The sequence below is a fragment of the Vulpes vulpes genome, chromosome 3 (genome assembly GCF_048418805.1).
Source record: "Vulpes vulpes isolate BD-2025 chromosome 3, VulVul3, whole genome shotgun sequence".
NCBI classification, from domain to species: Eukaryota; Metazoa; Chordata; class Mammalia; order Carnivora; family Canidae; genus Vulpes; species Vulpes vulpes.
The window spans coordinates 8,568,169-8,595,339 of NC_132782.1; the positions used below are offsets into that span (position 1 = coordinate 8,568,169).

General features: G+C 40.1%; 2 protein-coding genes across 4 annotated transcripts in view; one reads left to right on the top strand and one right to left on the bottom strand.

The window, feature by feature from the left end:
- IFIH1 (interferon induced with helicase C domain 1) overlaps positions 1–17,881 on the bottom strand; it is a 57,268-nt gene extending 39,387 nt beyond the window's left edge. Inside the window, exons 1-4 of the mRNA XM_072751749.1 lie at positions 17,527–17,881; positions 16,712–17,478; positions 7,553–7,721; positions 3,025–3,171 (exon numbers count right to left, since the gene is read on the bottom strand). Of these exons, the coding sequence (XP_072607850.1) occupies positions 3,025–3,171; positions 7,553–7,721; positions 16,712–17,167 (772 nt within the window). The 5' untranslated portion in view covers positions 17,168–17,478; positions 17,527–17,881. The remainder of the gene's footprint in view (positions 1–3,024; positions 3,172–7,552; positions 7,722–16,711; positions 17,479–17,526) is intronic.
- GCA (grancalcin) overlaps positions 1–27,171 on the top strand; it is a 76,553-nt gene that overhangs the window by 2,119 nt on the left and 47,263 nt on the right. The window contains exons 2-3 of one of the 3 annotated variants that reach the window (XM_072751750.1): positions 18,155–18,348; positions 20,039–20,102. The gene's annotated coding sequence lies outside the window, so the exon portion shown is untranslated. Of the gene's footprint in view, positions 1–17,958; positions 18,349–20,038; positions 20,103–27,171 lie in introns of those variants that run through there. The other 2 variants (XM_025994151.2, XM_025994155.2) reach the window with 2 other exon arrangements.

Below are 27,171 nucleotides of genomic sequence, written 5' to 3' on the forward strand. Positions count from 1 at the left end.
CCAGATTTTTTTTTCACAACAGGAAACTTTGTTTTACACTAACCAGTAAGAAAAGAGAAAATTTTTAAAGTTTTGCCTTTAATTTTGTTCACTTTGAGACTCAAAATCCTCCAGAGATACATAAACTACAGGCTGACAAGATGCGTTGCTGGCAACACTTGATAAAAAAACAAAACAAAACAAAACAAAACAAAACTCTCATTTGAGATACAGGATCATCTGCCAATCTCAGTCCTGTTTTCAATTCTTTCTAGGGTGGATTTAGAAAATAGTCAGTAACCCACAGAGACGTCAGGTACCCTACTAAGGAAGTTTATTAAAATGTGAGATATCCACATTCAGAAAATAGATTTTGACATTCTTGTAAGATTATGGTTTTTGAAAGAAAGCGCAGCTGCTCAAATGAAAAAAATAAAAAGAAAAAAGTCCTCTGGAATTCAGGTTTTTGCTATTCTATATATTAAACCTCATGAGTTAAAGTGTGGTTCAGGACCAGCAGTACAGCATCATCTGGGAGCGTGTGAGAAAGGCAGATTTCAGCCTCCACACAGGACCTACTGAATCAGAACACATTTCAGTAAGACCCACTCCTCCCAATGATTCATAAACACAGCAAAGCAGCAGAAGCATTGCATTAAAAAAATAAATAAACGAAGCTCAAGCCTGAATAGCAGGCAAACTATAAACCATATCGGTGCTATTTATGACAAAGGATTGCTATCCTATATATTTAGATGGTTCACATAAAACAGCAAGAATAATATAAATACCGTAATAGAAAAACAGACTATTAGAAACAACAAAAAGAATAAGCTTATAAAAAGGTTTTCCATTAGGAATCAAAAAACTCAAATTTAAGTAGCAAAATACCAAATTAGCAAAGTTTTGAAAAAAAAATATTTTGTAGAAATACCTGTTCTCTCTTATACTGTTAATTCGACATTAAGTATGAAATGTCTTAAGATTGTAAACATCATTTGATCCAGAAGTTCCAATTATGTAATGTGTTTTTTTTTTAAAAGATTTTATTTATTTATTCATGAGAGACACAGAAAGAGAGGCAGAGACACAGGCAGAGGGAGAAGCCGGCTCCATGCAAGGAGCCCAATGTGGGACTCGATCCTGGGACTCTGGGATCACGCCCTGAGCCGAAGGCAGATGCTTAACTGCTGGGCCACCCAGGCATCCCATAATATGTTTTAAAGAATTAAACTGAAACATAGATATGAAAGGAGTTATCATGATGTAGAAATTTTTAAACATCCTAAATATTTAACAACTGATTTATTAATTATAAAGCATCCACTGAATGGAACTATTATTAAGTCATTAAAACCATACTATAGAGGCGCCTGGGTGGCTCTGTCGGCTGTGATCCTGAAGTCCTGGGATCAAGCCCCATGTCAGGATCCCTGCTCTGAGGGGAGTCTGCTTCTCCCTCTGCCTGTCACCCCACTCATACTCTCTCTCTCTGTTTCTCTTAAATAAATAAATAAATAAATAAATAAATAAATAAATAAATAAATAAATAAATATTAAGAAAAAATAAATAAAAACCATACTACAGAAGAATATCTAATGAACACAGGAGAAATGCCACTTTGTATAAACATCCACTTAGGCAAAAAGATCACAAGGACAGATACGCAACTGCTAAGACTAATATATATACGTTGTGGGAGGATGGGTGACTTTTTCTTTATAGGTTTTCACATTTTCCAAATTTCCTGCAATGCAGCTACATTACTTTTCTGAGTAGAAAACAGTAGACTTTGGGAGTGCCTGACTGACTCAGTCAGTGGAGCATGTGACTCTTGATCTCAGGGTTGTGAGTTCAAGCCCCACCTTGGAGGTAGAGATTACTTAAAAAAAGAAAAAAAGGAGAAAAAAAAAGAACAAATTTTGCAGTGGTATGATAGAGTCAGCTTAGCTAGGCTCCCAAAAGCCAACTGTTAAAATTTCAGGAATTTGTGAGCAGGTTGTTAAGCACAGACATTTAAAAAGTAAAGTTATATAAATTTACAATTAAAGTATATGAAAGCAAAGGTAATGAATACCTAAACTCATCCCTTCCTAATCGTGTTCCTGGATTTCACTATTATCTATGACGTTGAGGCTACTTATGCCCACGTATCTGTATGGTGGAAATGCTAATACAATGGTGAGCTAGTGCCTGTCTCTTCCCAACCCAGGGACATTAGGTTGGAGGCTTGTCATCGGCTTTAGGGGGGATATTTGCATGGTGAAGGCCGGCAAATGCTACAAATCAGGACTTCCCTTCTTCTCCCCAGAGAGTTACTTCTTAAACATTTACTAGCACACCACACATGTTTAAAAATTATTTCTTTTAAATGACAATTTCTGGTGAAAATAGAATTTGGCCCTTTGGTAGGGAGAAGGGATGAGAGGAGTTCCCTATCAAGAGCAGATTAGGGAGGGGAATGTAATTAAATTAGCTTGATCCTTCCAGGAACATTTCGTATCAAAAAAGGTGGCCCTCGTGGTAAATAGTTCTCTCACCAATTAGTTACTGCAAATCAAACCAACCCCAGTTTAACACTTGTCATCGTCCTTCCTACAGCTTTGCGTTTGGTCTCTACAACCCAGCTGAACCTCTCTGAGACATCCCAGTCTATAAAATAAAGGAAAAGATAATGAATGGCCTTTTTAATTCTCAGAGCTTTGGATGAATCAAACTCATAGATTTGAAAGTACCTTGAAAACTATGAAATATATATGCTACAATACTTACCACATCACAAAGACCATGAATATCTTATCAAGTAAAATTAGAACCAAAGGTGTTCATGTTCATATTCATAACATATTAATATTGCATTAGTTTTGAAAACATTTTAGCCACAAAGAATTATGGCTATATGATTTTAATAAAAAGCACACAAAACTCCAAGGCCCAAATTTTCTCCCCGTGTTTAACAGATCCTGATGTCATCAATGCACCAAATGATTTTCCTGGAAGTAGTAATTAGGAAAATATGTAAAATATGTGCAGGTTCCAAATACCTGAAACTACAGAAGAATCCAGCAAAGATGATTCCAGTGAATTATTCTCCATGTCCCAGCCCTCTTTATCTGGACTTGGCTGACTCATAGCTAAAAGAGCTGCCGCTTTAACTTCAGGGCCATCTTCTTGTGATAAATTCTCAGTCCCTGTGAATAATGCATTAGAATGTAAATAACAGTGCAATATAAGTCTTATAGAGTCTGCATACCTGCAATTGCTATTTTGAAAATGAAACAGGGGGTCCTAATAGACATTTACTGAATATATTGAATATATTACAAATGCTTCAGAATCCTAAACAGAATGTAAATTGTATGGTTAATGCAAGTTTTTATACAATATAAATAGCTGTTGTTATTTTGAAAACCAAGTGGAGGTTCCTAGTAGAAATTTGCCTGAATAGGATTTTTACTTTAACATTTTGAGATGCTAGGAACATATTTTTTGTTATGATACGGTACTTCTATTTTTAATATGGACACTGAGCAATCCTTTTGTAATGATTAAATTTAATCTAAAAAGACATTCTAAGAAGTATCATGGTAATCTCAAAAAATGTCTGATGATTTCCTATCTGACCATTACTGGTAGGAAGTAAGACACTTATTTAATGGCACAAAGTTCTATTTAAGGCTGAATTATGAAAATGCAAATTTGGTGTTGGTTTTTCTTTAGCTTGCGCTCTTGCCATTTTGTTCCCTCGCTGTGCGTTCTACATGAGATGTACATATGCTTTAATGTCAGCCTAAATTCATGTATTTTGAATATCTGGAGATTTTTTAGGAATTCAATAAAATATTCTGTATCCTTCCTACTCCTTCCCTCCATGTCTCCCATCAGCATTTCTTCCTTCAGCCAACATGTATCAACTGTTTTCTTAAGGGACTATGTAGGTTACAAAGAAAAACAAGAGTTCTGTCCTCCTGAAACTACATCTATCAGAGAAGACTGAGTCTATAAAGAAAGTTTCTGAAAGTATCATTTGAGATTGACCCATCTTAAAGAATAAAGGGCAAGTATGTCCTGTGTATGGAGAATGTCCCAAAGACAATTGTTGGGAGTTTGGACTCTGTTGTTGGCCAGGATGATTTGACCGTGTTTGCAGGTACACATTCAATATGTTTGGGGTTTGTAATCATGATAATTCATTTATTTTGTAGCTTATCATATAAGGGCTATGCAAATGTTGAATTATATAATCCTCAAAAACAGCCTTAGGTAATAGGTGACAGTATTTTCCCTACTTCATGGAGGAGTAAACTGAGGCACAGAGAGTGCAAGTACCTGCTCAAAGTTATGCCTCTGGGGAAGTAAAAGAGCCAGCTTTCAGTAAGTATCCAGATCCGGAGCCTCGGCTCCTGTATCAGCTAGCTCAGGCCGCAGTAGCAAAAGACTAAAGATGGAATGAGTTCACAAGAGAATTTTATTTTCTCCTGGTGCTGGAGATTGGAAGTCCAAGATCAGTGTGCCTGCAAGGCTGGTGTCTGGTAAGAGCTCTGTCCTAGGCGGCAGAAGGCCATCTTCTCACTGTGTCCTCACACAATGAAGAGAGAGACAGAGATCTCTTCCTCTTCTTCTAAAGCCATAGTCCTATCAGATTAGGCCTCACCCTTCCAACCTCATTTCCCCTAAATGACCTCCTGGGACCCTTATTCCCATAAGCAGTCACATTTGAGATTAGGGCTTCAACATATGAATTTTGGGGAAACACAAGTTAGTCCATACTATGCACTTGTTCCAAACCACAAGAGTAATCACAGCTAACTTTATTCTGGTCATAAAGACCTACCAGAAAAATGCTTCAATTCCCATGAAAAGATGTACAGTTCAGCAGACAAAATTTAAATCCTGACTCCTCTGATTGGATTTCCCGAGGAAATGAAAAAGTAAGCCCTATTTTTTGGAATGAGTTGGTCAGGAGCAACCTGCCTGTTGCAGGTAGGGGTGATAGGAGAGTACACGGATGCTGCCCCAGCCAAGGATTGCAGTTTTCCCTCCAATCCTCAAAGGAAGCTCAGAGACGCCTTTCCACTCTGCTCCCTGCCCTCGTAGAAGCCCTCATATCTGGGTCAACACCCATCATCACTCACTTTGGAAGAAGGAGGGAGAAGCCTCAACCATGAGAGGACCCTACAATGGGACCAGAGAGGATGATGGATACTTGGTGCCACTTTTTTTTTTCATTTCACAAGGCCTTCTCCGCTTTTATAAAGTGTTTGGCCTTGGCAAGGCAGGATATGTGCGTGGGGTGGGACAATATGGATAAACTAGTCCCTAGCCATTCGGAAACGGACACATGAAGACCTAATAATAACACATATTTATGGCATACAGTAAAGAAAGTGAAGAGGAAAGCATGAGAGTACCAGATGTACATGATGAGGTGTGTTACAGTGTAGGTATTACCTGGGATTTACTATATTTACTTGACCTTCATTGCTCTTGTTCAAAGAATTATAATTTTTAAAATTACATTAAACTTCTAGGGATGCCTGGGTAGCTCAGTGGTTGAGAGTTTGCCTTCGGCTCAGGGTGTGATCCCAGAGTCCCAGGCTCGAGTCCCCCATTGGGCTCCCTGCATAGAGCCTGCTTCTCCCTCTCCCTGTGTCTCTGTCTCTGTCTCTCTCTATCTCTCTCTCTCACGAATAAATAAATAAAATCTTAAAAAAAAAAAAACTTCTAGGGGTGCCTGCATGGCTCAGTTGGCTGAAGGTCAGACTCTTGATCTTGGCTCAGGTCTTAATCTCACTGATGGTGAGCTGGAGCTCTGAATTGGGCATCATGACCAGCATGGAGCCTACTAAAACAAATAAAACTTCTAACAAAGCACCTTGTGAAGAGGAACTTAAAAATATTTTAGAAAGAGGGATGCCTGTGTGGCTCAGTGGGTTGAGTGACTCTCGGTTTTTGCTCAGGTCATGATCAGTCCTGGGATTCAGTTGTGAAGAGCTCTGTGCACAGCATGGAGTTGGCTTGTCCCTCTACCTTCCTCAGCCCCCTGCCCTACACCCCCCACCCTCCCCCACTCACACACACACACTCTCTCTCTCTCAAATAAATAAAAATCTTTTAAAAAGTATATATTGTAGAAGGAAATATGACCAAACATGTTGTCTATATCAAGAGAATCTTGAACACACTTTGGAGCAGATCTTCTAGACTCCATCCTAAACAAGTTGTGCTACTATACACAGCTGTAAAATGGGTAGGTACTCTTGAATTTGAGGGACAGAAATGACAAAGTCTTGTGACTTCAGGTCTACCTTTCTAATGTCCCTTGATACACTGAGGCCAAAATTTCCCAGGGAACAACAACAATAAAAAAATCTACACTGCAGCCATTTTTCCCTCTGAAATTTAAGTCCTTGAATATTTGTCATGGATGGAAATGGTCTCATGAGGTCCTGAAAGGGAACTCACCATAGTTGGCTGTGTGTGTGTGTGTGTGTGTGTGTGTGTGTGTGTGTCTGTCTCTGTGTACACACACACACACACACACACACACACACACACACATATATATATATATATGTGTGTATGTGTATTTCTAACTACTGGGCAAAATTAAGCATTTCATAAATAATTTAGAATAAAAACATAATGTGCTATTTAATAATTTAGTAACTGTTTTTATTTTGCACAAGCATCTTAGAAAAGTGTTTACTCTGTATCTTATTCCATTAGAAAGTGGTATGTCACAATGTGGACTTTATATGTCTCATTCAAGTCTGCTGCGCTTGCAACAATGTGTGTGGTACTCGATATGTGTTCCTTGAACAAATGACTGGGTGAATAGAAGAAGTGGAGTAAATTTGAAGTGATTTTAATTTATTTAAATTATTCATCACCAATTAACTTTTAATTTGTCTTACATATGATATTTTTGAAACCATAGATACAGACCCTGAAAAGAAAATTAGAGGGCAGTTTATATTAGATTTACAAGTAATATATGTACAAGGGCTCTACAATGTTGCTTTTATTATTATAATTGAAGGATCAAAAAAAAAACTTCACAGGAAGTAATATTGAGATATGTTGGTAATTACAGATCCTCTTTCAAACATTTAATAAATTCCTTAAAAATTAATATAGATGACTAGCAGCAGAGCTGTGATAACAACTAAAATATTTTCTTCTAACTTATTGGCAATATAGCCAATGTATAAATTATTTTGATAAAAATTTTAGGTAATCATCTTGTTTTCAATATAAGATGGGCAGCGGAAAGAATGTTAAACTAAAGGGGTCAGCTGCCAATATTCTAGCCCAGTTTGCTGGGTTTTGTGATTTTTGGTAAGTTCATCTTTTCCTAAGCGATAGTTTCCTCATTTGGGAAGGGGTAAAAAACACACATGATATCCCTAATCGCTTCCAATTTTGAAATTTTGGTTCTAAATATCTTAGTGTTTGGCATTATGTCTACACAAAATATCTTAGTGTTTGGCATTGTGTCTACACACAATTCACTTCATTTCAATCACTAGGCAAAATGTACAAACTCTTTTTTAGTAGAATTAGATATACCTTCTTTGCTTTCAAAGCAAGTTGTGCCTGTTAGCTCTTGGACAAGGGCATAGTTCTCCGTTTGATTCAGAACAGTCAGAAATAAAGAAAACCAGTTTTCTTTCTGCACGATCCTTTTCAGAAGCTCTCTTACACCTGATTGATTTCCATTGTTTTCAGCAGCAGAGATCTGTTTTAAGAGAAAGGCAGAATTAAAAAAGATCACACATCTTCTGAACAGTTTTAAGCAGGAACTAGCCTTCAAAAAAAAATCAGCAATTAAGGGTAAGGTTAGTCAAGGCTTATATTCAACCACTAAAGAAAAGAACAATGTCACTTGTAGCAATTCTGGATCGTAGGGGAAAGCAACCCTGTGGGCCAATCCCCCTTTTAAAAATGCACAGTTTTTTAAAGCCACCAAGATATTAAAAAGTGACACTTAGGAAATAAATGCTCTACTTTGGTCATTCTGAATAAGGGTGCAAGAGAAAGTGTCTTTCATTTCTAGTTCTGTTATGTCTATTTGCATCAATTTCTTTGTGTATCTAGTGCTTGCTATTTCTTTTTAACCAATGGAATCTATAAATAGGAAGCCAAATATTTCTTACCTGACTTCTCTTTCTTGACTATAACTATGAAGTAATTACTATTATAAGATTTATAAGATTTATATTCTTGCCCACCTCTCATATGTTGGCAAATAGAACTCCAATAAAAAAAAAATATACAAAAAAAAAAGAAGGAAGATTTATATTCTTGCTTACTTGGTATTTGTAATAGGTATTAATGACTATAATATTTTCTTAAATTTGTGTTTATTTAATATTATGAGACAAATTTATTTCTACATATATTTCTTAAAGTATGGGGCAAAATTATTTCTACGTGCATTCATTACAACTTTTAGTCTTCCTTTTAGTTTTCTTTTAGCTTAAATTAGCAAATCTTTTTAAGTGTGGATCATTTGTGTGATCATTATCACGGTGCACTGCCCAGTTCTTAATACAGCACCAAACAGTTGGAGAAAAGACTCATACAAGCCACATTTAGACCAGAAAGAAATTAGACAGGGCATCATCAGCCTGCTGTGCCTTTGGGAAAGCACTGTATTTCTCTGGGCCTCAGCTTCTGCATGTGCAAAATGAGGCAACTGAAAAGAAAAATCGGGGCTTTTCAATCTTACTTGCTTATTAGACACATCAGGGGAGCTTTATCTTTTTTTAAGATTTTATTTATTCATGAGAGACCCAGAAGGAGAGGCAGAGACATACGCAGAGAGAGAAGCAGGCTCCCTGCAAGAGCCCGATGTAGGACTCAATATTGTTTAAGGATCTCATCAGCAGCTAAGATGAGAAATAATGACTTACCTACTCTCGAAGGTCCTTCTGAACATCTGTCCACCTTCTACATCTATAATCTGGGTTGACTAGCTAGATTAATTGTTTCTTATTAAATTTGTGTATTTTCTAGTCCTATAATATCCTATAACTTTTTAGTGTCAGGTATGTGTTTGCCTTTTTGGAACAGCGTCCAACACAAATTTAGTGTTAGTTATTATTATGGATAACCAAAGATAGGATCTACCTGTGTAACCACTTCACCAGTGAGCATCACTTAGTATAGAAGTATGCAGCATGATTTCTACCCAGTAGGGTGTTTGTCTTAGATAATACTTAATAATGTTATTAGAAAGGCTTTTCATATATTAACCCAGAAACCCTGAAGAAGGAAACAGTATCAACCCACTTTGCAGATCAGAAATCCAAGGCCCAGAGCATTCCAGTTACTTCCCTGAAGCCACAAAGCTAGTAAATGGCAGACGCAAAATTTCATCTCAGTCAATTGACTTCAGAGGCTAAACACTGCCTTCTTGAGCTATGATTAGAACTACTAATTGTCTCCAATTTTAAGCACATTTTCTAGCAAGAAGTAGGTAGGATGACAATCAGACTTAATAAAATTTAGGTGACTTCAGTCCATCTCCCTGAAAGCATTTTCTAAGCAGATTCTTGCTCATTCCTACCCTTTGTCCAACTTTACTAATCTCCTAATGGAAACTTTTTGTCTTCTCTGGTGTTTGTAACTTTATTATTATCTGCTAACTTAAATCATAGTTGCTACAGATGTTAAGTAAGACTGGTTTGAGTACCTTTTTCAAACTCAACCATTTCTATTTTTAATCACCTCACTCTTTAATCACCTTTAAATCCACCTGACAGAAGTAATCAGAAAGCATTTCTCTAAAAAGAGTGAGCACTGTAATGAATATTCTCACTAAAAACCTAATTATATTATGGGCACAACATTTTCTTCCACTATTAGTTAGGTTGATTTTCACTGTAGAATTACATTAGCCAAGTTTGCTATGTCCTTATTGAGTTCAGGCATTTGAGGATCATTGTATGATTATTTCCTATGAGTATTTTTATTATTTGAACAGTGGAACTATATGTAACACTTGTGCAATTTTAGCAGCTTCATTAAGATTCTGACTTTTAAAGAAGTCTTCTGAGGTTGTTTGTTTTTGTTTTTTACTTAATCTGTTGTCCTAAAACCTACTGAAGACATTAGATTCCAATGTCAAACTTGATTATGGAAATTCTTGAGACTATTCAGGCTTGAGACTTCCAACGGAACAGCTAATGATATTCTCATTCATGTTCCTCTCCTACTGAACTATTTCTCTGAATGTGCAGTTTAAAGTATCTAAGATACACTGTTAATTTATGTAATACAAAATAAATATGAATTTGTGGGTAATATAATTAGATGCTTTCACATTCTAAATACTTTGATTTATATGCTTTCTTTCCAATAGAAATCAGTAGGGAAAACACTGAAATTTCCAGTAAGCACTGGGTTACCACCAAAATTCTTTGATAAAAATGTTTTCTCTCCTTCATAAAAGCCTTAGATAATTATTTAAATATAATGGTGATTTTTTTTTAACACAGCAGAGCTCAGCTTTCATACCAGTAAACCAGGAAGCAAAACTCATGTTAAAAACAAAGAATTTCTAAAACCTAGTTCCCCATAAAAAGTTAATGTGTTTCTAAATGAATATGTATCATCTTTCGATGGACACCGAGGCTCCTTCCACAGTTTGGCTATTGTGGACATTGCTGCTATAAACATCGGGGTGCAGGTGTCCTGGCGTTTCACTGCATCTGTATCTTTGGGGGAAATTCCCAGCAGTGCAATTGCTGGGTCATAGGACAGATCTATTTTTAACTCCACACAGTTTTCCAGAGTGGCTGCACCAGTTCACATTCCCACCAACAGTGCAGGAGGGTTCCCCTTTCTCCACATCCTCTCCAACATTTGTGGTTTCCTACTTTGCTAATGTTCCCCATGCTCACTGGTGTGAGGTGGGATCTCATTGTGGTTTTGATTTGTATTTCCCTGATGGCCAGTGATGCGGAGCATTTCCTCATGTGCATGTTGGCCATGTCTATGTCTTCCTCTGTGAGATTTCTGTTCATGTCTTTTGCCCATTTCATGATTGGATTGTTTGTTTCTTGGGTGTTGAGTTTAATAAGTTCTTTATACATCTTGGAAACTAGCCCTTTATCTGATATGTCATTTGCAAATATCTTCTCCCATTCTGTAGGTTGTCTTTTAGTTTTGTTGATGGTATCTTTTGCTGTACAAATGCTTCTTATCTTGATGAAGTCCCAATAGTTCATTTTTGCTTTTGTTTCTCTTGCCTTCATGGATAAATCTTGCAAGAAGTTACTGTGGCCAAGTTCAAAAAGGGTGTGGTGTTGCCTGTGTTCTCCTCTAGGGTTTTGATGGACTCTTGTCTCACATTAAGATCTTTCATCCATTTTGAGTTTATCTTTGTGTATGGTGCGAGTGGTCTAGTTTCATTCTTCTGCATGTGGCTGTGCAATTTTCCCAGCACCATTTATTGAAGAGACTTTTTTCCAGTGGATAGTATTTCCTCCTTTATCGAATATTACTTGACCATAAAGTTGAGGGTCCACTTCTGGATTCTCTATTCTGTTCCATTGATCTATGTGTCTGTTTTTGTGCCAGTACCACACTGTCTTGATGACCACAGCTTTGTAGTACAACCTGGAATCTGGCATTGTGATGCCCCCAGCTATGGTTTTCTTTTTTAAAATTCCCCTGGCTATTCGGGGTCTTTTCTGATTCCACACAAATCTTAAAATAATTCGTTCCAACTCTCTGAAGAAAGTCCATGGTATTTTGATAGGGATTGCATTAAACGTGTAAATTGCCCTGGGTAACATTGACATTTTTACAATATTAATTCTTTCAATCCATGAGCATGGAATATATTTCCATCTCTTTGTGTCTTCCTCAATTTCTTTCAGAAGTGTTCTATAGTTTTTAGGGTATAGATCCTTTACCTCTTTGGTTAGGTTTATTCCTAGGTATCTTATGCTTTTGGGTGCAATTGTAAATGGGATTGACTCCTTAATTTCTCTTTCTTCAGTCTCATTGTTAGTGTATAGAAATGCCACTGACTTCTGGGCATTGATTTTGTATCCTGCCCCACTGCCAAATTGCTGTATGAGTTCTAGCAATCTTGGGGTGGAGTCTTTTGGGTTTTCTATGTAGAGTATCATGTCATCGGCGAAGAGGGAGAGTTTGACTTCTTCTTTACCAATTTGAATGCCTTTTATTTCTTTTTGTTGTCTATTGCTGAGGCTAGGACTTCTAGTACTATGATGAATGGATAAAGAGGATGAGGTCTATGTATACAATGGAATATTACTCAGCTATTAGAAACGACAAATACCCACCATTTGCTTCGACATGGATGGAACTGGAGGGTATTATGCTGAGTGAAATAAGTCAATTGGAGAAGGACAAACATTATATGGTCTCATTCATTTGGGGAATATAAAAAATAGTGGAAGGGAATAAAGGGGAAAGGAGAAAAAATGAGGGGGAAATATCAGAAAGGGAGACAGAACATGAGAGACTCCTAACTCTGGGAAACGAACTAGGGGTGGTGGAAGGGGACGTGGGCGGGAGATGGGGGTGACTGGGTGATGGGCACTGAGGTGGGCACTTGACAGGATGAGCACTGGGTGTTATTCTATATGTTGGCAAATTGAACACCAATAAAAATAAATTTATAAAAAAAAATAAATGAACATGTATCATCATTTCATTGACATAGCTAATTTCTTACTAGTATTTTTTCTTGCTAATAAAATTCTCACATATACCAATTTACCTGGCAATACAGTGAGCTGGGGGAGACTGACTCAGGTTCTCAACTTCATGTAAGGACAAATGGACTTGGTTTCTAGCTGGACTGAACATAGTACTTCTGGTTCTCCTATGTAAATGAAAGGTATATGGAATTTTCCTGGACTCTGCATGTTTAATGCTTTGAACTGGCCAGGACAGAAACACGCACCTTTCTTCAGCTGTTCACACTGATAATAAGACACTATGGAAATGTTTATATGGTCTCCTCTTGTCCAGAGTTCATGGCTATCTAAGTCAATGGAGGTGCTGAGAGCTCGCTAAGCGTCCTAAAATTAAAGCAGGTCAGTACAGGGGCAGCCCCTTTCTATTAGGGAACATTACATTATAGTGATCTATAAAGTGATTCTTTTTTTAAAAAAAGATTTTATTTACTTATTCATGAGAGACACACAGAAAGAGAGAGAGAGAGAGAGGCAGAGACATAGGCAGAGGGAGAAACAGGCTCCATGCAGAAGCCCAACGTGGGACTCGATCCCGGGACTCCACAATCACGCCCTGGGCCAAAGGCAGATGCCAAACCACTGAGCCACCCAGGGATCCCCTATAAATCGATTCTTATATTTATTGTTGACTCTCCAGTATTTACAACAGTACCTTGCACACGCTAGACTTTATTTATTGGAATAAAGAATACTGATCAATGCTATAACTAAGCTCCATGAAACCACAGACAGTATTGGCATTTATTATCCAGTCTTTTCACCACTGGCATGGCGTCTGCCACAAGATGTCACTCCATAAATTTAAACCAAATGAATAAATAACCAATCCCTTAAATAAATTTTGGGTCCTTACTGGACACAAAACTAAATCTAGGGTCATTTCTGGAGTCTCTGATGTATGAGGGTTCCAGAGATGGACATGAGACCCATAAACTAAAATGACAGAAGTAGAAAATGTCTACTAGAAAACAGGAAAATAATTAAAATATTTTTAGTCTTGACTTCTTAGTCAAATATTACTTTAGACTGTCAGAAAAGCAAGTCTGAAGATCTTATGTCCATCATCCATTCATTTTCAAATGCCTGGGAAAGTAATTCATGACATCATTTGTTCTCATCCCTTATCCCAGACAACTTTTTGTAAATAAATTCAATCGATCAGTTATTACTCATTAAGAACCAGTTCTATACCTAGTCCTGGCTGGGTTTCTAAAGATGGGAGACATAGTTTTTCCTTGAAATCACAGTTTAATCCAGGGGCGTTAAGCAGACTCAATGTGGTTGATTTACCTAAATCTCTGAAACTTTAAATTCACAAGAAAGTGTAACCAAATGAATAATGATAAAATTCATCATCGTCATCATATCAAAACAACTATTATTATTATTTATTGTGAAGCTTTTTCATAGACATGATTTCTCATTTGTATTCATTAACGTACCATGAATGAGAGGAGACATTATGTCCATTTTCATGGGTAAATTTAGGATCAAGGAACTTATATAACTTGACCCAAAGTAACACATAGAGTAAGAAACATGGATCTCAAACCCAGGTTTTCCCATTCCAAATTCTCATGTTTTTCCCCAGAGTACTCTTTGCTATTTTGAGATAAACATTTATCAATGACTCTTGTATCAATATAGATTCTTCTAAACCTAGTACTTCCTTCCCACTGTGTCCAATAGCTTATTTTGCCATTGTCTTTGAGAGCTTTGTTGACACATGCAAAACGATGTGTAGACATGATTCTAGAGTGTCACGGAGACACTATTCCTCCTCAGAAAGCTTCAAATGCATAGCTCCTCCATCTTTCAGAGTCTCTTTTGAAATATAAATCTGAGGGAGGGTTTGGGTTGCTTTGGCTTTAACTGATACCCAGTACATAAATGTCCCTTTACTCTACATCTTCTTTGTGTCAAATCCGTTGCATTACTGCTAGCTGCCTCCAAGCTTGCCAGAATCAAGAACTTGGATAAAATCTAGCTGGCAGAAATTCAATCCAGGCAAGACAAAAGTGATGCTGATAGGCAGAAGTATTTAGAGTAAATAAGGAGAAGTGCTGTTTCGCTGGCAATCGGGACATCATACCCACCAAACATAAACAGCTTTGTGGTGTTACTGGACTCTGTTGCTTCTGGACTTCCTAACAGCTACTGTGGCTGGAAATGCCATCTTCCATCTCCAGCTGGCTTGAAGGCTGCATACTGTCTTCCAAATTAAGTTTCTGCCACAGTGATGTACACATTTGTCATATCCAGCTGGACTACTATAATGCGTTCTAGCTGGTTCTCAATACACAAAACTACATAAACGTTACAGACAACAGTGCAAAGTAATTTACTTGTTGGGAAAACCAGCCATCAAAATTAGATGCATGCTTGGGTCTTTGGACAGGCCCATGGCTGTCAAGTCTACAAAGGAGTATTAACTTTAGTCATTAAAGACCAAGTTACATCACAGGCTAATGTGAGGCCAACCAATGTCCAGAACTTTGTTATGAAGAAACAAACAATGGATGGAAAGAAAGAAAGAAAGAAAGAAAGAAAGAAAGAAAGAAAGAAAGAAAAGAAAAGAAAAGAAAAGAAAAGAAAAGAAAGAAAATGTCAGAATCATAGCATGTTAGGCAAAGCCTTTGACTTACTCATGGGTTTATTTGCCTACATGCCTTTCAAAATAAGATTTTTATTTACTTACAATTTGGAGCAAGTCATGTTCAAATAGGTCAGCATTTCTATACTTCATAGTACATCCTTGTTCCTTGTTCATTAAGAAACAATGAACAATGAAACTTTACATTAGGGATGCCTGGGTGGCTCAGTGGTTGAGCGTCTGCCTTTGGCTCAGGTCATGATCCTGGGATCCAGGATCGAGTCTCACATCGGGCTCCCTGTGAGGAGCCTGCTTCTCCCTCTGCCTATGTCTCTGCCTCTCTCTCTCATCTATGTCTCTCATGAATAAATAAATAAATATTTTAAAAAAAGGAACATTACATTAAGTGTAAAGTGCCCTCTAAAATCTACCCTTTCAAAATGCCATCTAAAAAATCCACCACTCCTTTGCTAATATGGAAAACTGCAATTAGGAGCATGTTTTTTCAATTAATTATCTGCAAGTTTTAATTCTCAGAGATCTTGTAAGTTTGGTTAAACAAAAAGAAAGTGTGTGTGTGTTTGTGTGTGTGTGTGCATGTGTTATGTAATTTCTCCACTTGGACCAAGATCAAATGGCATAATGTGGCCAGAGATTGGCAGGTTGTTTTCTGTGAAGTCCAGATAATAAATACTGTAAGCTTTGTGGCTGTCTGGTGTCTCCTTAACTGCTCCGAAAGCGCTGAAGCGGTTAGAGTATGTAAATGAATGAGCGTGGCTCTGTTCCCATAAAACTTTCTTTATGAGCACTGACAATTGAAAAATCTAAACCCATTCTTGGTTTATGGGCCTGTAAAAGCCAGTAACACGCTGGACTTACTCAGCCTGCGGGTCGGGGTTTGCGGACACCAGTTGTATGGAACTATACAAAGTAAGACGTCAAATGTCACCCCACCGGGATCCCAATCCCTAGGTCCGCCACTGCTTTCCTGGGACACCTGGGCAAGTTATGTGACCCACCTCAGTTTCCTCATCTGTAAAACAAAGTTAACGACCTTAAAAATCTTAGTGGATCATTGGGAGCATGAACCCCGAGAACAGGTTTTGCCAATGATACGAAGCGTCTATAGTAAGTGCTCAATAAACGCTACCTGTTAGCAGGCCGCACTACGTCGCGGTTGACGCCTCTTCAGCTTATCTTAGTGGAAGGATTAGAAAAAGAGCTTTTCTTTCGTACTTGCATCCTCAAAAGTATATTTTTAAGTGCCTAACCGCTGTCCCCTCCAGAAGGGAGGGAAGCTAACTCACCCAGGGATGTCGGGGGCCGCTCGGGCCGGGGCGAGCCAGGGAAGGAGCCCCCAGGTGCACCCCCTGCTCCGCCTGAACTGCCACCTACCCGGTTTCTGTCTTCATCGGTCAGCAGCTTCTTCTCCACGCACTTGTCCAAGACATCTTTAACCAGGAGCCTGTCCACCAGCGTGGGCTGCAGGAGGTTCAGCAGCTGGAGACACTGGTCGTGGGCGTTCTCGGCGGACGGCGACGGCAGGTCGGCCAGCTCGGGGTTCAGGTAGCGCGAGGCCAAGACGCTGCCCGCGCGCTCAAGGGCCACCAGGAACTGGCGGGCCCAGCCGGGGGGCCAGGCTCCCTGCTCCAGGGTGCTCAGCAGCAGCTCGGCCGCCTGCAGGTTCCCGGCGTTGGCCGCCTGCCTCTGAATCTGCTCCTTCACCTCCTGGGGCAGGAAGTTCAGGTAGTCCAGGACCGGCTCCACCTGGATGTAGGTTTTCACCCGCGCCCTGAAGCACGACAGGAGATGGCGGAAGCTCTGGTCCGCGGAGGGGCGGCCGCTCCACATCCTCGCTCGGCCCCGCGGGGACGGGTCTCGCGGGCAGCCCGACGGCGGGCTCCGGCCGCTCCCCGCGGGAGAGGCGCGCCCCGCGGCCGACGGGGGGGGGGGGGGGCGGCTCGGCCGCACCTGCGCGGGGGGAGCGGGGGGCGGGGGGCCCGGCTCGGCCGCACCTGCGCGGGGGGCGCTGCGGGGGCGCGGGGGGCCCGGCTCGGCCGCACCTGCGCTGGGGGCGCTGCGGGGGCGCGGGGGGCCCGGCTCGGCCGCACCTGCGCGGGGGGAGCGGGGAGCGGGGGGCGGGGGGCCCGGCTCGGCCGCACCTGCGCGGGGGGCGCTGCGGGGGCGCGGGGGGCCCGGCTCGGCCGCACCTGCGCGGGGGGCGCTGCGGGGGGCGCTGCGGGCGGGGGGCTCCGTGCTCCGTGCTCCGTGCTCCGGGCTCCGACTGCGCGGCTGGCGGCTGGCGGCGGGCGGCGGGGGCCGGGGAGGCGGCCGGGGGCGGGGAGGCCGCGCCCCGCAGGCAGCCCTGGAACTTGGCGGACTCCGGTTTCTGTTTCGATTCTCCGCGGCGCCCTCGGCCTTCCCCAGACGGGCCCGCGGGCGGGAGCGTCCGCAGGTCTCGGGGCGCGGGAGCCCCCCTCCGGCGGGTCCGGGGCAGGGCAGTCGGGGGGGGCGGGGACCTGGGCCTCCCCGCAGGGCCCGCCGCGAGCTCGGACCCCCGCCCCGCTGTCCCCGCTGTCCCCGCTGTCCCCGCTGTCCCCGCGCCCTGCTGCCGGCTCCGGGGGCTCGGGGTTGCTGCCCGCACGCGGAGGCGGGCGTGAGGCTTCCCCTTAGCGGGGGCAGACAGGTGGCCCCCCCCCCCCCGCCCAGGTACGTCGGGGGCAGGTGCAGACAATACGGCTAAGGCCTCGGTCCAGACGTGCGTGAACCCAGAGCCCCAGGATGACGCGACCTTTGCGCTGGAAGGAACCTGACTCCCTGCGTTTCCCCCCAAACCAGCTCTTCCCTGTGGGAATCTGGGCGTGAGAACACGAGTGGAATAATGACCTGTCGCGGCTTGTCGGATTGCCTGAGGCGTAAATCGTGGTATTCGTCTGGCTTCGCCCAGGGCCTGGTGACGGGCGCGGAGGGACTTGAACCACCGACTCACCTTAGCGGGAAGCCGAGAACGAAGGTTTCCCATCTCCCAGCCTGTAAGTTCCCCATACTCCTTAATATACAACTTTCCTTTAATAAAACAAAACAAAATCCCCAACAACTTATTTTTGATATAGCTGCCATTCTTTTCTTGGATTCAATACAGAAAGTTTTGGCTGAAGCAGTGAGGAACTTAATTAGCAACTAATGTACCAACTTGTAGTAAACATCAACATTTGTCTATGTCATGAGGGAAAAGAAAAAAAGACACCCACACTGAAAAATGGCAGTTTTGGTTCAGAACAGAAGCCACATAAAAGTGAGTTCTTCAGGTTGCTACTCATATTTTGCAGCCCCGGGGGGCCGTGGGTGGTAGTGTGTAGGCTTCACGATGGGAACCTCATGGTCTAGAACTCTCTGGAGGATGGAGGGGTCACTCAAGCCGTTAAAAAGACACACGTAGGGGATCCCTGGGTGGCGCAGCGGTTTGGCGCCTGCCTTTGGCCCAGGGCGCGATCCTGGAGACCCGGGATCGAGTCCCACGTCGGGCTCCCGGTGCATGGAGCCTGCTTCTCCCTCTGCCTGTGTCTCTGCCTCTCTCTCTCTCTCTCTCTTTGACTATCATAAATAAATAAAAATTAAAAAAAAAAGACACACGTAGGAAAAGTCATCTGTTGGCAAAGTACGTTCAATGAAGTTTAGATAGGACAGGGAACCTGGTGGTGCTTTGGATAAGAGAAATACAGCGTCCTTGTTTCTACCAGATACACCAGAAGTATTCAGCTGAGCTCTTGAGAGCATGTTGTCCTATTTTATGCTCTAATTACACTACGTAGCTAAGCCTTTTAAACCCCCCTATAGGATGGTAAGGTCCTTGAAGAAAGGGCATATGTACACGGTGACCGGTACAATACAAACAGTAGGTCCTCCCAGTAGGTCCTTGCTGATCACCACCAATGGCAATTTTGTATGCCTTGACCTTACCGGCTGATCTAATGCAAGCACATAATGAAAGTTACTCAAGTGAAATAAAACTTTGGCCTTGCAGATGGACCTGATTTAGGTTATTCTTTTCTGTTTCTTCATAAAACACTACTATATATTTCCTTAATTTGGGGAGATAACCTTGTACCTAAAAAAAGAGGTCAGGGGTCCCCGGGGGGCTCAGTCGGTTAAGTGTCTTCCTCTTGGCTTCAGTTCGGGTCATGATCTCATGGGTTGTGAGATCCAGGGTCAAAAGTAGAAGCTTACGTGTTTAGTGTTCAGATTTATTCATGCAATCATTTAAAACTATTTATTGAGTACCTGTAATATGATCAGTGCTACTCTTGTGCAGTTAATAAAACTGAACAAAGCTTTATGAGCTTACAGTCTAATGGGAGTGGGAAGACAGATACCAAATACTAGGCAATGTGCCAGTTGAGAACAAATGCTGTGAGGACTATGATAAGATCCATTCCTAAGTATTTTGTTGCTTTTGGTGCTGTCGTAAATAGGATAGTTTTATTTCTTTTTCAGATAATTTGTTGTTAGTGTATAGAAATGCTACTGATTTTTGCATATTCATTTCATATCCTACAACTTCACTGAATTAGTTGACTAGATCTGACGGGTTTTTGGTGGAGTCCTTAGGATTTTCTCTGTATAAAATCATGTCATCTGCAAATAGAGACAATTTTACCTCTTTTTGCCTGATTCTGATACCTTTTATCTTTTTTTTTTTTCTTGCCTGATTGTTCTGGCCAGTACCTCCAGTATATGTTGAGTACGAGTGGTGAAAGTGGGCACCCTTCGCTTGTTCCTGATCTCGGTAAGATCTAGATAATAATGCACATTATAGTTTCACCAGTTGATTTTCCATATAGACACCCTCCTCTAATTCTCACCATTAACATTCCATAATATCTATCAATAACAGTTCATATTTACTCTCAAGGAAGAGTCACTTCACTAGATGAGGATTGAATGATGAAGACTGAACATGAGTGAGAACACCAGAGGGAAAGTAGAAAGGAACCTCGTTTTTTAGGAATCTTCCGTCACCTTGATAGGGCCCCTTCTGGAGAAAGGCATTTGAGGAGTGGAAATAGCCAAGCCACAGTCTCTCAAAATGTGTCTATTTTCTTTATCTATAATTATGCATCATGACTTAGTTTATTTTCTGCGGTTTGTTTGAATAGATGTTTTCCTCTGTCAAGTTTCCTCTGACAAGTTTCATTTTCATTCTCCTCTTGGTTTTCTAAATGTAAGTTTCTGTTTCCTTTCTCCTTTGGGCTAGGAAATCTTGTCAATATATGTCTTTTCCTTTTCTCTAGACCTGCCTTTTCTTTTTAAACCCAAAAGAAACATTTCAGTCCCTATCAATTTTAAAAGTTACCTTAGCACTTTGTTCCCTAAATAGTAATTCAGGAAGATAGGACATAACAAATTCCTGCTGTTACCCAACTTTTCATCTGCATTTTCTGTAGTTGAGAAATAGTGAAAAATCATAGCTGCCACTTTTTTGACAAACTAGAACTACAGTGTAACAGCAGTATGCTTTTTTCTCAATTAAATTACAATAATTCTAGTTCAATGAGGAAATCCTTCTAAAATTATGTTTCTGTCCTTTCATTTATTACCAACTTGTATCAATAAAGACCCTACTTTGTTTCATTGAAAGCTAGATGTCCTTAGCCTAGCAGTATAGTGCTCTGATTATGCATGGTGACTCTGAGCCAGGGTGTCAGGACTCACATCTCAGCACTGCCTCTTTCTGTGTGGTCTTAGGAAAATCACCTAAAATTTCTCATTTGTGAAACACAAATGATACCAGTTCCAGGCCATAAGTTTGTTCAAAGGATGGAAGGTAGAGCATTTCGCACCAGCCCTGGCATTTTATGTGTCCAAGAAGTGACTGCCAGCATTCTTATACAAGCTATGAGTGTGAGATGGTGCTACCTCTCAAAGAATGCACAGTTTATAGTGGAGATAAATTAGTTATGTATATAAACCTACATAAGGACTAGCCATGTAGCTGAGTTTTTAGACAGGTTCATTTTTTTCAGGAAACAGAAGGGGATAGACTGATTTAGAAGAAAAGTTTATTGAAAGGGTATTATCATAGCTCTATATTTCAAAACCTTAAGTCCAAAACAGAACAAGAAATTCTAGCTAAAAGTTTATTAGATCCTAATACTCATTTCTTAATTATTTCCACCAATTCAGTTATAAAATTCTGGTTTTAAGCATGCATGTGCAAAAGTGTTTCTACATAACAAACGATGTTGGGAGAAAAGTCAGGAATAAGTGAAAAATTTCCAAAACATCTATTTTCCAAATGCTTCCTCTATAGCTTAAGTCCTTTCAAGAACAGTCACTAGGACTTTTGGTTGTTTGTTAAAACAACACCTATACTTCAAAGGCATAGATTAGCCATGCTTCTTTTACTTTATTTTAAAATTAATGTTTATGGGCAGCCCGGGTGGAAAAAATATAAAATAAAATAAAATTTATGTTTAAGAGCAAACTACAGTCAAATGTATTAGAGTGCCATTGTTTTTTTTTTTTTTCCTTGAAATTATGGTTGATAGCTGGTGAACACTTGGGATTAGATATCTCAGCCTGTGTTCATTCTGATTGAGTGGTTGCTGTTCTTATTCCTTAATACTCATCCTTTAACAATTAGTTAAATATTTTTATTTCACCTGCTCATATTATAACTGACAAAGTTTTGAGGTAGAATGAGTTACTGAAATCAAATACTAAGATGAATCAATCTTTTTGATTTGCTAAATCACATAGGGTTAAACTCAGATTTTAAAAAACAATAAAGCATTATCAATTACAAAATACCTTTTGTTATCAATGCAATGGATTATGTCATTACATTGAACAGTCTTATTTCGTCTTTATCTGAGGCCTTCCTATTTAATTTTTGTGTTTTATGATGTATTATTAGAGTAGTACATGTAAAGATTTTCTAAGTACATATACTTTCATTAGGGTCCATGTTCAAATATTTTTACTGATAAAAAATCAGGAACAAAGTACTTGGAGACCACTGCTCTAGAGAACCACCCAAGGGCTAGAGCTTATGATGAATTTGAAGAGCAGGATTAATAAGAATAGAAGAGGAAGATGTATAAGTGAAGAGAGAGTTAACTCTGGGGGAAAAAGGGCAATTAAGCATTTAGATCTTGGAAGCAGAATTTTTCTTTTTACTAGTATTGCTTTGTAACAAATGTCAGTATATTACGTTAACACATGGAAACTGAATATATTTCATATCTTATTGCCAGACATGTAATAGGATATAAAATAAATTCTTGAATTGAATGTTTTACTAAAAGTAATGTTCTATTTAAGAAACAGTTTATGTTCATTATAGATATTGGGTGGGGGCATAACACAACACCGAAGAAGATTATATAGAATTACTTGCAATCCTATCACCCAGAGATTGACATTTTTAATATTTTACATGTATTTCCTACCAGTATTTTATTGCACACATGCATATACACATTCAACATCCCTTCAACAGAGAGTGAACTGAGATGGTCTCAACACCGAGGAAGAGATTTCCAAGGAGGAGATCTCCTCTGTAGGGAGAACATGTTGACATGCCAAGGGGAGGAAGAGCCTATAGGGAGATTGCCTACAGCAGGGATGGCTAGGATATTTGGGCAGCAATGCCTAATATTGAATAATCAGTTTGTTCCTGTGTTGCACTTGCTTACTGACCCTTCTTGGTCCCAGATCTTTCATAAAAGTCCACCACATGTAACAGCTTTGTGTTGTGGTGCTTTGGTTAATAAAGGAGAGCTGGTGGCTCCATGTGGGGGAGCAGAGCTGCGTAGAAAGAAAGCTTATCTGTTGAAAGTGAGACAGGGAACATGGATTGAGAATTCTATCCAAGGGTGACAGTGAGAGCATGAACCCTCTAGGAATCCTTAGGAATAGTGCCAGATTTACAATGCTCTGCAGGATGGAAAGGGCCATATCAGTAGGCTTGCTTTCAGCTGCAAGATAAAGAATGCCTGAGTAAATGTGGCCCAGCCAGAGGGATTGATTTTTCCCACATAACAAGAACAGTTGGTGCATTCATTGATGTCAGAACTCTAGGATGTGTCCTGTAATTTTCTTGGTTTTTCTCTCATGGTTGCAAAATAGCTACAATAGCTACAAACATTATTTTTTCCTATAACTTCAGTTAAAGAGCATAGCGTTTCTCCCATTTGCTTCCACCCAACAGTGAAGGAAGAAAAAATTCCCAGCAAACTTTCTCATATATCTCATTGGCTGGCACCGGGCTGTGCCCTCTTCTCCTAAAATAAAGTGATATCTGCTCAAAACTTAAACAACTGTGATATGTAATAGTAAGGCATTGTTTGTCATAGGAGCTTAAACCATTTTATTTGAATATGAACATACAAAGATGACGCAAGGAGGGCTAGAAAAGCCTCTTTTCAGGCTGCTTTCCCTAAGAGAACACACATATTGCCCTTGGAGACTGCCCCCAATGGGAAGTTCCTGAGCTGCCATTCAGTTCTTGTGGCCACAGAGTGAGCTAGCATAGTTGTTCTCAAGCCCAGCTAGCTGCCTATTAGACTCATGGAAAGATGAATACAGTTATCCATTGCAGCCAAATCTCCACAATTGGAACTTTAGTGTCACTTATTTTCCCTTTCAGTTCCACACGTGATTCCACTCTGGTCAAAGGTGAGAACTAGGGGTTAGGACCTCTTCTTGCCTAGGGCCAGCTGAGAATACAGGCGAGTCTCATTATTCATGGTAGTTATGTGCTATAAAGCTGTGCTGAATTAGTGCATACTGACCTACTGCTCTTGGGGACATACAAAATAAGGTCATACTCTGGTCACAACATTTCTAAAACCAATCAATATATAACTTGTTTTGTGTTTCTGTTTAAAGACACCTAAATTAATATGTATTGTTGAAGCATTAACAATGAACTCACAGCACTATAACTCATACCTGAGTGAAGCTTATCTAACCCATATTTTCTCTGTGAGACACATCACAGTTTTCCTATGCTTAGAAATACAAGATAACACTTCAGGACTATTTTAAACGGTGAAATCACCGACAAAAAGCATAAAAATGCAAAAAAAAAAAAATTGGCACTAAATATACCACGAAAAGGACACTTGTTTACAGTATGAGAGCTGAGACAAGAAGGCAGAGCTTTGTCTTGTTCAACCTCAGCAGGAAACACGCTCATTGGGCAACTCAAATTTTTCACTCCTCTGCACCGATCCACCAGTGACCATGAAAACATCAAAAGTAATTATTTGGGGGTTACAAATAAATTTTAGTGGTAGGTAGATCCCTGGTCTAACCAGGAAAATATGAAAAATTCAATTGTGTTTTGTATACATTTTCCTAAATCATTCATAATCGATTTAGCTAAAGCCATGATATAAATGAACACATATTTTCAGTAATTTATTATGAGAGATATTGTTGTTTGTAACATTAATCTACCAAATCCATTAAACTGGACATTGTCAGGTATTTGCTTAGAACAAACGAAACCGATTATGCATCACAGAAAATACATACCTTCATGGCAGTAGCGCTGTGAACACCCCAGAATGTCAATCTCTGAGAGATATTTGGAAAAAAATAGATCATATATATAAATTCAACCAAAAAGGTCATCTAATGTCTGTAAACTTGAAAGAAAGTAACAAGGGCAGAAAATCTGAGTTTGAGTGACCTTTGAAGAATTTTTGCTTATTTTATATTTGTCGCCAAGACTTTTGGTAGTTCTCCAGCCTATCGGTTCAGCAAAGAGAGTGAGGGACAGAGGTAGGAACCCCTGTAGCATTCCAAAAAAAACTGTCTTCCTAATGTTAAGCAACTGGAATTTCTTATTCTTTTGTTGGGCAGTTAGTTAGACATGAGCAAGGAGGGATAAAGCATGTGTTGGCCACCTCTGGGCTCCACCTCCAAGGCTTAGTGACACCTTCAGAGTCACCTCTAAGGATTAACAGAACAGAAAGGCCTAGCCACAGAGCTGGCCCAAAAGTCACGTGGGGACGTCTAAGAGCTGAGTATGCACCCAAGGGGCGCAACTTGCCCTTACATACCTTCAAGGTCACAACAAAACTCATTACAAGTCGTAAATATAGGGGCACCTGGGTGGCTCAGTTGTTGAGCATCTGCCTTCGGCTCAGGTTGTGATCCAGGGGTCCAGAGATCTAGTCATACATCAGGCTCCTGCAGGGAGCCTGCTTCTCCCTCTGCCTACGTCTCTGCCTCTCTCTGTGTGTGTTTCTCATGAACAAATAAATAAAATCTTTTTAAAAAGTCCATAAATATGCAACACAAAAAATAAATACAATTATAACCAAATGCATCATGGGTAGGCACATGCACAGAGGCCAAAATGTTATATAACCACCAGCTGTCAATCAAAAATGTCAATCAAAGCCAAATTTACATGTACGCAAAGCAGGGTTAAAAGGATGCAGCTAGAGCTTCTGGGGCCATTCCACTCTACTCTGGCAGTGGCACACTTTCACTCTTGAAAGTGTACTATACTTATCTACTCAGTAAACTCTATCTCCCCATTCTGGTCTTGGGTCTCCAAGTCTTTGATGCATCTGCGATAAGAAGAGAGCAATCGGCTATCACTTTTTCCAACCATCAAGAAAGAAATTAGGAAGATTATCAGGAGATCCAGGTTTCACACACAATGAAGCTCCATTGGATAGCCACTTCTATTGCAAGTCTATCATATACTTGGTGACTAAGATTTGAACTGTAGTTTGAGGAAATTTAATACGACATAGTGATACCTTAGAGGCAGATGGAGAGAGGCTCAGTGGGTGAGGCTTTGGGCCCCGCCCTTACCTCAAAAAGAGCTGATCAACTTTTCTGAGTTTCATACCTTGGGACTGAAATGGAAGGTGTTTTGGAGGAGAAAAGCACACTGGTGGTGACAGGGAGTCTGGTGGTGATGCCTGGAAACAGTAAATGAAGCTTTACTTGTACCATCAACTGTAGTAAGGACTTTCCTCGGGCCCAAGGAATCAAGTTTCAGTAAAAGTGTTTTCAGATTTTATTTATTTATTTATTTATTTATTTATTTATTTATTTAGGAAGGAGCAGAGGGAGAGGGACAAGCAGGCTCTATACTGAGCCCAGAGCCCCATGCACAGCTTGATCTCGAGACCTTGAGATTATGACCTGAGCCAAAAACCAAGAGTTGGATATTTAACTGACTAAGCCACCCAGGCTCCCTAGTAAAAGTATTTTAAATTGACATTACCTCAAATCTCTCTGGCATCCCTGAGGCAATTTCTTCTGAGGAAGACCAGGAAAATTAACTTTTACCCTGAATAAATGCATGATTTTGGATATGACAGTGGCTAATCCCTTAAAATCCCAGGGCCCTGACTGAATCAAGAGACTTACTTTTTAAAAATTAAATGTGTCATGACAAAAAAAGTCCATATTTTTCCATATATTTGGAAAAGCATTTGAAAATCTCTGTGCTGAAATATCAGGACATGATATGTAAAGAATTCTTTAAACAGCAGAAATATTGTACCAGAGCTGTCTTAAACTGTTACCCAACAAGTAAAAAATTCCCAATTCAGGGTGGGCAGCTGCCTTTACTCCATCAGTTTTTCATAGAACCAAATATTAGAAAAGTTGGGCAGGTTCTGGAAACAATATACCTTTTTGTTGAGGGCAAGAAAGGGACTTCTGTGCTGGTTATAAATGAAAGAGTGCATGTGTAAAATCAGCAAATGAATGAAAGAATGACACACTGATTTACTCAGGCTGCAAATTAGACCATATTTTATAAAGTAAAATGATACTAAAACTTATATAATTTATAATTAAATTGATTTTTTAAATAT